General features: G+C 39.8%; 1 protein-coding gene across 1 annotated transcript; it reads left to right on the top strand.

Moving 5' to 3' along the window:
* Positions 1-486: 486 nt before the first annotated feature.
* On the top strand, positions 487-9,976 carry LOC103737632 (vomeronasal type-2 receptor 1-like; the record flags this gene model as incomplete). Its single annotated transcript, XM_008837466.2, has 4 exons — positions 487-508; positions 1,023-1,255; positions 7,463-7,586; positions 8,994-9,976. Coding segments are annotated over 4 exons (1,362 nt in total), but the record flags the coding sequence as incomplete, so codon positions are not given.
* Positions 9,977-11,951: the final 1,975 nt, after the last annotated feature.

The following is an 11,951-nucleotide window of genomic DNA, read 5'->3' on the forward strand; positions in this document are numbered from 1 at the left end:
CTCCCTGCACCATACTGAGATTTTGTATGGCTTGAGCTTGTGCTGACTTGTGAATGCGGTCACAAATGCTATGGGCTCATATGTGCAACTGCCCTGTTATGTCCAGAAAACACTGTTTCCTTGTAGTCATCCACTGCCTCTTCTTGCCCCACAATGATCCCTGGCCTTGGATGTGTGTATGCGTGTGTGTGTGTGTGTGTGTGTGTGTTTGTAATACAGATGTAAGTTTCCAGGTTTTGAAGGCTGTGTGTCTATCCTGAAGGTAAGACTACTGGTACTGGTCTCTCTCCTGGCCTACCTCTTGGAAGTGGGCTGTGCTTTCTCTCTCCCTGTAAGGGAATCTCATGGTAAAGCTGTGTTTGTACTGCTTCTTTCTGTTGTGTTGCCCATCTTTTTTTCTTTAGACTTTTTCAACTGTTTTTTTCATTTTTTCTTTGGATTTCAGAAGTCCTTCCTTCCTTCCTTCCTTCCTTCCTTCCTTCCTTCCTTCCTTCCTTCATTCCTTTCCTCCTCCTCCTCCTCCTCCTCCTCCTCCTCCTCCTCCTCCTTCAACAGGTCTTGCTATAGCCCAGGCTGGCCTGGAACTCATGATGTAGCCAAGACTGGTTTCAAATTCATGGCAATTCTCCTGCCTCAGCCTACTGGGTGTCCTTCCTCCTCCTCCTCCTCCTTCTCTCTCTCTCTCTCTTTCTCTTTTTGGTCTAGATTCTATTATTTTCTTGTTTTGAGTCTCTCTCTAACCCACACAGAAGCAGCTCTACCCTACCATCTTACCAGAAAGTTCTGAATGAAATCTATAACACAGGATGCATTTTACATTTAGAACACACATCAATTTCGTCAACCGCATATGGCTAGAGGTCGTCATCATAAATAACAAAGATATATAGACTAAGAGGAAACAATACAATCCAATGAATTAAATAAGAGTTTGGAAATTATTTTCTTTCTACAGCTATTTTCTAGACCATTGAATTTTTACAGATTGCTTTCTTCTGCTTGTTCCTCCTCTGTTGCCTTCTAGCTGATGTTCTACATGAAGTCACTCAAGTTTGAAACACATGATGGAAAGAAAATAGAAATAGATGATAATGGAGATGTGAAAAGTGGACATTATGATATTCTAAATTGGCAATTAGATGACAATGGAGAAATTTCCTTTGCAACGGTTGGAAAATATACTTTCCGAAATTCTATGTTTGAGCTCATTCTCCCAAAGAATTCTACAATATTTTGGAACACTGAATCATCAAGGGTTAGTTGCTCTGCTGTGCTATTTTGTTTATATTTATTTATAGAAGTGCATTTTTATATATTTGGATTAAAATTTTTTATTTATTATTTCTATTATTTTACATGTATGAATATATTGCCTTCATATACGTAAGTGCACCTGTGTTATGCAATGCCTGTGGAGGCCGGAAGAGGTCCTTGGATCTCTAGTTTGGGAATTGAACCCAGGTCCTCCGCAAGAGCAGCCGGTATTCTTAACTGCTGAGCCATCTCTTCAGCCCTTGCATATAATTTAGATACCAGTGAAATGTAAAACACCTGGAACTTTTTTCCAAATTATAAATCAATTTTCCTGACTATAGTACATTAAAAATATATAAAGATTCAGATTTTTAATTTTTGCAACATTTTCTTGGAATTAAGGATTAAATATTAGCTTCATTTTGTTTTTTGTCTTCTCTCCAGTCACATGTTTGACTTCCTTCGTGTTTTCTTTCCTTTCTCTGTATGCGTGGTGGTGTTTGTTTGTGTACGTGTGTATGTTGTATGTGTGTGGGTCATATGCATCTGTGCCTGTGAGCATCTGTGCACATGCATATAGAGGCCAGAGGTCAGTGTTGGGTGTCTTCCTCAGTTCCTATGCTACTTTCTTGAGACAGTATCTCTCACAGAACTTGGAGTGCTCCGATTCAGCTAGGCTAGCTGACCAGTGAGCTCTAGGTATCTGCCTGTCTCTGCCTCTCCAGTCCTGAGGTTACAGATGCATGTCACCATGCCCAGCTTTTATGTGAGTACTTAGGATCTGAACTCATGTCCTCATGCTTGGTTGGCAAGTACTTACTGACTGAGCCATCTCCCTAGCCCTTTTTTGTGTTTTTTTTTACATTTAATCCATGCCCTCAGTGGCTTTGTCTTTTTCTTTATCTGATTCCTGTTTTCTTCGTTATTTTTCTGCCTTTGATCAACGGCTCTCTTAAAAATTTTATTGGAATATATTCTTTTAAAAAAATTTATTGAATTTTTGTGGACTTCATACATTTTAGTCCACCCTTACCTATCTGTGCCCTGTCCCCATAGCCTGCCCACAGGACTTCATGTATTTTGTCAGACAGGTCATATATTTTGGCTTATTGAGTCAAGCTTGTGTACCCAGATGTCTGGTGCAAGTTCATCCAAGTTCAGCCTATCTAGTGTCATTCCCTTAAAGAAGACCAACTCTCCCTCACTCAGCAATTATCAGCTGCCAATAGTTTCCCAGCTAAGGCTGAGATCTCCTTCCCATTTCTCTAGTTTTATGTTGGGTCTCCCTGTAGCTCTGGAATTTCCTATGTAGACCAGGCCTTTGAGTGCTGGGACTAAAGGCATGTGCTACCGCACCCTGATGAACTTCAAATTTTTATTAGCAAAAACAAACAAACCTGAGTAAAAAAATGAATATTAACCTAAATAAACAATTCCCAAAAAACCCCATACAAATAATCAAATGGTATGTGAAAAAATGCTCACTATCACCAATTATCAGGGATATACAAATCAAAACCCCAATCAGGTATCACCTTACTTTAGCAAGAATGGCTACTATCAAAACAACAAAACATTGGCTCCAGGATCCCAGCCCAAGTGGCCTCCTGCACCAGGTGAAGACCTTCAGCTTCCCCTACTTAGGCTAGCTTAGGAAGCTTGGAAACCTCACACCAGGTCCCTGGTCTTATGGCCTCCTACACCAGGCCCACCCACCATATCAGGGAATTTTGCTCCAGAAGCCTAGCCCCATAGCTCTCTATGCCAAATAAAGGACCCTGGCTTCCCCTACTTAGGCTCACCTACACTGCCCAGGAAACTTGCTCCAGGTGCCTGGCCTTCACAGCCTCCTGTGGCAGGCCTACCTACACTGTCCATTGGAACCTCCTTCTCAGGACCACAAAGTAGATGACTCTAAGAGGAAGACTAGGGATAAAACCTGTGACCCTCAATGCCAGTCCCATAGAGAAAATGACATCTTAACCCTATTAAAACTTAGTCCCCTGCTGAACATTGCAAATGATTCCAATGAATAAAAAGCGGTAACTTGATGAAAGAAAGACTCACTCAACAAAGAAACTATTCCAGATGCACAAGTCCCAGTACAGATACAAAAACACAGGAAAAACCAAGACAACATGTCTCCTCCAAAAATTGCTAGTCACATAACAATACAATGAGAATGAACTGGAAGAATTAAAAAAATGGTTATAACTATATTCAAGCAACTCAAAAAATACAAATATACATTAAGAAAGCAAAAGAGAGCTGTGTAAAATAAGGAAGAAGGCACAAGATATGAAAACAGAATTCAATAAAAAGATAGAGCTACTGAAGAAAAAAGACCCCAAATTTTTAAGTTCATTATATATTCTAGATATTAATGCTATCAGATGTATATTTTGCAAATATTTTCTTGCATTTTGTAGGAGGTCTCTTTACTCTGTTTGCTATACTGTGCAGAATTTTAAAATAAAATCTTTTATTTATTCTTTGATAATTTTATACATGTATACAATGTATTTAGATCAAATCTACCCCAAATCCACTCCTCCTACTCTCCTTGGACACTCCCCAACATGTCCTCCTCCCACATTCACGTCCTCTCCTTTCTTTGTAAATCACTGAATTCAATTAGTGCTGCCTGGTGGAATACTGACTGACCGTATTGGACTGATCTTGTGCAGGTAACCATAACATGCAAGAGGGTTTTAGTTTGCTATTATTCCTTCTGCACAGTTTTGCTTTTGCTTTTTGTACTTTTCAAAAAAAGTCCCTGCCTATTACAATGTCATCGAGCAGTTCTCATGTATTTTCTTCTAACAGGTTTATAGTTTCAAACTTACATTCAAACTTTGAATCCATTTTAGGTTGATTCTTTAAAATTTTTTTTGATTTATTTATTTTTATTTTATGTGTAGGAGTGTTTTGCCTTCATATGCGTAAGTGCACCCGTGTCAAGCAATGCATGCAGAAGCCAGAAGAGGGCATCGGCTCTCCTGGAACTGGAGTTACAGATGGGTGTTAGCTGCCATGTGGATGCCGGGAATTGAACCTGGGTCCTCTGGAAAAGCAGCCGGTGCTCTTAACCTCTGAGCCATCTGTCCAGCTCCTTAGGTTGATTATTTTTTTTTTTTTTTATTTTTTGTCTTTTTGAGACAGGGTCTCCCTGTAACTTCAGCTGGCTTGGAACATGCTATGTAGACCAGTCTGGCCTTGAATTCACAAAGGTCTGCCTCCCTTTGCCTCCCGAGAGCTGGGATTAAAGCACCACGATGCCTGGTACTAAGTTGATTCTTGTTGGTCTGGGTTTATTCTTCTGCATGTGGGTATTTGATTTTACCAGCACCATTTATTAAAGGCTGTTTTTCTTCAATGAATATTCTTAGCACTTTTCCTGAAAATTAGTTGACTACACATGCAGGTGTTTATTTCTAGCTTTCTATTATACTGCATTGGTGTATGTGTCTTATTTTTATGCCCATGCCATCCTGTTTTGAGTCTTACTATGTTAATGGTTGATTACTCCAATAACATTTGTGCCACCATCACACTAGTGGCACAGCCCTTAATTTCCAAATTTGTGATTCAGTATAATTTTGCATATCCCTAAGTACTTTTCTTTGAGAAAATACAGTTTTAATTGTATTTTAAGTCCTGTGTTATGGTAGTATTGTTCTTTTCAATGGTAGTGGTTTATTTTGGAGGGGTATTTAAAAAATATTTTATTTTATGTGTGTGAGTGTACTGCCTGCATGCATGTAAGTGCACTCGTGTTGTGCAATGCCCATGAAGGTCAAAGCGTTTGTCAGATCCCCTGGAACTGGAGTTAGGGATGGTTGTTAGCCTCCATGTAGGTACTGGGAATCAAACCTGGGTCCTCTGCAAGAGCAGCCAGTGCTCTTAACCACTGAGCCATTTCTCCAGCTCCTTGGAGGGGAATTTTAATCTGCAACGTTTTTATTTTTCATTTCTTTTATTTTCCATGTGAATGTCAAATGGAAGGATGGGAAAAGTTATAGAAAGATGAAGGTGGCCAGAGGACATTACATTACTGCTTTGGGACTTTTTTCTTTTCTTTTGACGTGGGTGGGAAGTCAGGGAGGAGTTTTCCTATCCCACCTACTTGCAACTTTTCTCTTGGGAGCTGCTGTGTCTAATCTAGTAGCCCCTAAACACAATTAGCTTCAAAAACTAAATTAATTGCAATTGGGCTATAGAGTGCTTGCTTAATATGCTCGAGATCCAGAGTTTGACCCCAGCATCACATGCACACAAAAGTAATTAAATTAACATTAAGGTACAAAACTTGGTTCCTCAGCCATATGACCTGTGTCAAGGGCTCATTAGCCACATGTAGCCAGGGACTTCCATATAGGACAACACAGATCTGTGACACTTCTATCATTGCAGAAAAGACAGGGCTGCCCTAAGCCTGAGGATATAACATCCCCTGTGCCTTCAAGCCCACTCCCTGGATGATGAGTTACTTCATAGATGAGTCTTGATGCTTTCCTTTCATATTTCTTGAGCTAGGTGTTCAGTGAACTGTTTTTCATGAAAAAAGGAAAGGTTGTGTGTCCAAAATAGGTTTGTAGGATCATTCTACTAAAATTGATAGAAAATAGTAAAATTTAAAAAAAATTCTGTTTTAAAAATTTATTTAGATAGAGTCTCCCTGTAGCCCCAGCTGGCCTGGAACTCACTATGTAAACCAGGCTGGCATCTGTCTGCCTCTGCCTCTTGAGTACTGGGATTAGAAACATGTGCCACCGGGGCTGGAGAGATGGCTTAGCAGTTAAGAGCACTTACTGCTCTTGCAGAGGACATGAGTTTGATTCCCAGCACCCACATGGCAGCTGCAAACCATCTTTAGCTCCAGTTCCAGGAGAATTCGATGCCCTCTTCTGACCTCCATGGCATTGCATGACACGGGTGCACTCACATACATGCAGGCAATACACTTAAACACATAAAAAACAAAAATAATAAAAAATATAAAAATGTGCCTCCATGACTTGTTTAAGAATTTATTTTTATTTTATGTGTATCAGTGTTTTGCCTGCGTGTAATGGAATGTCTATGGAGGTCCAAGAGGGCGTTGGATCCCCTGGAACTGGATCTATGGACAGTTGTTAGCCACCATGTGGGTGCTGGGTCCTCTGTAAGAGCAGTCAGTGCTCTTAACCAAATTAACTGAGCCATCTCCCAGCCCAAATTTAATAGTATATTTCTCTTTTAATAATATTTCAATAGAGTATAGTCATCCTAATTTTCTTCTGTAGAAAGATTGGTATTATATTTGTATAATGGAGTTACTTCAAATGAAATTCAATACAAATTTAATAAGCATTTACTAATAGTACCAGCAATATATATTTCATGTTTTAGTGATGGAAAGTTTTATAGTTTACATTTTTTTGAGACATGGTCTCAGTATTAGTTCAGGCTGATCTCAAACTGTAGCTGCCTGGCCTCAGCCTCTTAATTCTGATATTATATGCATTTATTACCACATCTGGCTCAGAAAAGGTATTTTATCTGCCCTTTAAGAAACTCTTCCCATCCCTGACTGAGATATAAACTGACCTACAAACACTTCATTTATTTTGGACTTCAAATTACACATCCATGTAGAATATAAAATATAAAAGGAAGCCTGTGTTTGCTACTGAAGTTTCTAAACTTAGCAAGAAAATGTTCCTGGGCTTTCCCTCCTCTACAACTTCTTTATGCCTTCAATTTTTCCAGTGAAGTAGCCCTTTTGTTTTTCTTCTTTCTACTGGCCAGTCATGACAGATGTTTGACTGCAGTATGATGCTGGGATGGCTTTGCTGAGAAGAAATATTTTTTAGGTTCTCAAGATGATTATCAAGATCACATGTACCACCAAAACAGAAACAGACTTAGCAAACTGTCCCATCCTCAGAGTCTCATAGGACATAAAGTATGTTTGAATCGCTAAAATTAAAAAGAACTATCTTTAGAGTTAGTTTGGCATTTCTGGAGTAAATCACAAGATCGTTCTTTAGTAAGAGTTCTTTCTAGATCCTCCATATTGTCATGTCTGGCTGTTATCTTTGGTATCCTGGGTTCATCTCCCTTTAAATAGGAAAGTCTCCATGGAAAGGCAGATGACAACTTTCTCAGTTTCACAAGTGGGAAAGACATAATGTTTTGTTCTATGCGTTGCATTTGTCTTTGCTAGCTTCCCCATTCAGTCTGTACGGATGTGTGTCCTCCAGGGACCAGGAAGGGGATTCGTCAGGGGGAACCAATATGCTGCTTTGACTGCATCCCATGTGCTGATGGCTATGTGTCGGAGACACCAGGTAGAGATGGTCATTTTCTCACTGATAATAAAAATGCAATTAGACTAAATGCATGTTGGCAAAAAGGTCTTTGGAAACCTTAATAAAAGATGTGAACAATGTATAACGTAAATCATTAAATGTTATTGAACATTCTGTGCAGTATGAGTAAAAGGCAATATTAGCTTTAACTCTAAAACTGCTACAGTTGGAAAAGATCTATAACCATGAAGTTAATGAGAAAAATATCAAACCAAATAAATGAAATATGAGATAAGAATAAATTCATGTTTTCAAATTACTTGTTTTTGAAATAGATTGAAGATTAGTTATGCTTATAACTGGAGAAAAAGAGGCTTAGAGTTCTGTGTTTTACTGAACTATTTCAACTTTAGAATATAAGATCTGAAATGCCATCCAGTTGGTTTAAGGGTCTAAGTACAGGCATTGCACAGCTAGCACAGGATGAATTATTCACTGCAGCGGGCTGAATCGCTGCTCTTAGAGCTGAATTTTAGGCATGTTTTGTTCCTTTGGTTTTGTGAAACATGTTGGAGCAGGCTTACTTTTATTTTTAGTTTCTATTAAAGGTGACACAATTGTATGTGACTTTTGTCAAATGGCCCATAAGAGCAATTCATTGGGTTCAAAGGAAAATGAGAACACTGTAACCTGAACCGATCCCTGGCATCAGGTCACCGAGTCTCAGCATAGAATTCCAGCCAGAGAAATTCAGTTCAGCAATCAGAGTGCCTACGAGTAAATTCCAGTCTTTACCTGAATCTTGGAATGAACATTACAGAGATCATTCCACCATCTTCCATAAACTCACCTCAAGTAGCTGTTTCTTGTTTGCCTATATTGTCCCTTCACACCTCCATCCACATGGACGCCCGGTTCTCCGTCTCAGGGAGCGTGCTTGCTGGCTTCGCTTCCCTTCCTGTCCTTAGTCCTTCTCAGCCCACTCAAATCTGGTGAGGAGATCTGAGCAGACAGAAAATCCTCTCCTGAAAGGGGAAGTAGGATGGGAGACTGAGCACACTAGGGCTTTAGCCAGCCTTGCCCCAGTCACAGCCCTCCTGACTGTTTCACCTTCTACAGAAGCTGCAGCTTTCTCGTTCATGGATTGTTCTGGGTTTATAAGGACACACACCTCCTTCCTCAAGAGAGGAAAGAGAATTGTGTCACTGAAAAGACTAATTCAAGAAAGGCCGAGATCGAAAGACTAAATTCTAAAGTTGAGAATCACTCTCAATCTGTAACTGCATCTGCACGTTCTATCACTGCCACTTTGGGCATATTATATAGAGTCTCTGTATAAAGATTTCCAGTAAACCTTGCTCTAGGACTTTTACAGTTCTGTGCCGTTCACAATTGAAGGGAACAACTGGATTCCCTTGCAGTCAATTCTCCGTTCTGTCTCCCTAGGCCAAAGGGAATGTGATAAATGTGGTGAAGACTTCTGGTCCAATGCACAGAAGAACAAATGTGTGCTGAAGGAAGTGGAATTCCTTGCTTACGAGGAGGCCCTGGGATTCACCCTCGTCATCCTCTCCGTCTTTGGGGCACTTGTGGTCTTGGCAGTGACAGTTGTCTATGTGATCTACAGGCACACTCCGCTGGTGAAGGCCAACGACCGCGAGCTGAGCTTTCTCATTCAGCTGTCTCTTGTCACCACGGTGCTGTCGTCCATGCTTTTCATCGGCAAGCCGTGCGACTGGTCCTGCATGGCCCGCCAGGTCACCCTGGCGCTGGGCTTTTGCCTTTGCCTATCTTCTATTCTTGGAAAGACTGTCTCACTGTTCTTTGCCTACAGAATCTCCGTATCCAAAACCCGGCTTACATCCATGTACCCCATTTTTCGAAAGCTCATTGTGCTGATCTCGGTTCTAAGTGAGACTGGTGTGTGTATAGCTTACTTGGTGCTGGAGCCCCCAAAGTTATACAAGAACATGGAATCTCAAAATATAAAGATCATCTTTGAATGCAATGAGGGTTCCATAGAATTTTTGTGCTCCATATTTGGGTTCGACGTCCTTCTGGCCTTTCTGTGTTTTCTTACAACCTTTGTGGCCCGCCAGTTGCCAGATAATTACTACGAAGGCAAATGCATCACTTTTGGGATGCTGGTCTTTTTCATTGTCTGGATCTCTTTTGTCCCTGCTTACCTGAGCACCAAAGGCAAATTCAAAGCGGCTGTGGAAATCTTTGCCATTTTGGCATCCAGCTATGGCTTGTTAGGCTGTATATTTGCTCCCAAGTGCTTCATTATTTTGCTGAGACCAAAGAGGAACACGGATGAAACTGTGGGTGGAAGGGTCCCCACTGTGGACAGGAGCATCCAGCTGACTTCAGCGTCTATGAGCAGTGAGCTTAACATCACCACAGTGTCCACTGTTCTGGATGGGTAGAGAAGTGAGTTCCATGGGTCCTTCAAAGTTGGAACAATGACCTGGTTCACCCTTCCCTGTTAGGTTGCCCCTGAAGGAGCTGCCTGATGTTCTGGGGCAATATTGAGATTTGGGGTCTAGCAGTATAGCCTTATCATGCCATATGAAATCTTATTTTGAAATATGCCCTTTAGTTTGGAATAGACTACCACTTACGATGGAAACTGGAAATTATTTCATTAGAATTTTAGAGAACCGGGTATAATAAACATAATTTATGTAAAATGACAGCAAAAGTGACTCACGAATTTTTTTTTTTTTCGTCTTTTTGAGACAGGGTCTCCCTGTAGCCCCAGCTGTCCTGGCACTCACTATGTAGACCAGGCTGGCCTTGAACTCACAGAGATCCTCCTGACTCTGCCTTCTGAGTGCTGGGATTAAAGGCGTGTGCCACCATGCCCGGCTTCATGAATGTTTTTATTATTAAGTATTAAGTGTCTTACCTAGATGTTTACATTAAACAAAAATGCATAGGAAGGACTGAGATATTTTACTTAGTCTGTTGATACCTCTCTGAAGTAGACAGTTCTCAGATGAAAACTTATAGCTCCTAAACATCCCTTGGAGCAGGGGCTTTAAATAATTCTTGGAAGATAATTTGTGCTTTAAAGAACTCTCCATATAAACAATATTGAGAGGGTTAAAATACTGACAAAACTCAGTTTCTTCTTAAATTATTAATTAGAACAGATGCTCTTCTGTGAGGGAAGGCATGGTCTACTTACTCCAGGCTTTCGTAGAGGGGAGTAAGTAGTAAAGTATCTGACTGGCAAATAAATACAAAGGGAACTGAGATGCTGGCATAGAAGTTAGATGAATTATATAGTAAAGATGTTTATATTAAACCTCAGTCAAATTCAGAAGTGATCACATTGTTGGAGAGCTAAGGTACACTAATTTTTCTGGACAGCTATTCATCTATCTTTCTCTCAAAACTTCCACAGTGCTCTGTACCATCACCCTTGGGATCATTAGATAAGTCTCTATCACAGTATGAAGAGGAAGGAAATTGCTTTCTTTGACCACTCATGGATCTATTTATTTGTTTAAGTTTTTGGCTCTTCATTCACACAGGTACTCTGGGAAAGAGAGGATGATTTTTTTTCAAACTATACAGCAATATGAAAAATGAAAATCCACAAGTCAGCTTCTTTTTCAGTTGGACACATAGGTTTGAGTATTCTCAGTGATCCATTTGGAAATTAAAAAATCTAGAAGATGATTTATATCTAAAGATGTGGTTTACTTTTATATTCAAAATATTTTGATCTTAGTGAAATCCATTTATTTTCTGAGACATTGAATACTGATCATATGTTCTCTAAAGTTAGTACAGATACACATCTGGTTAGTACCCAACTCCATTATCTTCTTCATACCATATCTCCCAGTAATACTTTCTTGTTAATTTTGTGTTCTTTAAAATTATTTTCTGATCAGCAATAGGTTCAGAAAATCACAGAATATGAAGTTTACAAAACAAAATATCAGTTGAACTTGCACATTTAGTGACAGTGCTTGTTTATGCAACTTTATAATTTAAGGTACAATGTTTATCTAAAACAATATAAGGTTATCTCCTGTTGATTTGGCACACACATATTCTTATATAACTGGCATATGACAGTTAAAATAAAAATACATAATTGTCAAAAATGATGATTTAACCAAGGGCTCAGGAACCATTGTGGAAGAAGGGGTGGAAAGACTGTAAGAGCCATGGATGGTGGATGATCACAAGAAAACAGTTTTCCAGGCTTATGGGAACTTGCTCAGCAAGGATGACAGCATGCACAAGACCCATGGAGACTCAAATCAGAAAAAAAGCATAGAAGTGGGGGAAGTGGGTAAGAAACGCCAATTTTAGCTGAGGAGCTATTAACAACTGATCACTGGTGGGTGAGGGAGAGTCACTCTTCTTTAAGGGAATGATGCT

The sequence above is a fragment of the Nannospalax galili genome, unplaced genomic scaffold (genome assembly GCF_000622305.1).
Source record: "Nannospalax galili isolate Female #2095 unplaced genomic scaffold, S.galili_v1.0 scaffold617, whole genome shotgun sequence".
NCBI classification, from domain to species: domain Eukaryota; kingdom Metazoa; phylum Chordata; class Mammalia; order Rodentia; family Spalacidae; genus Nannospalax; species Nannospalax galili.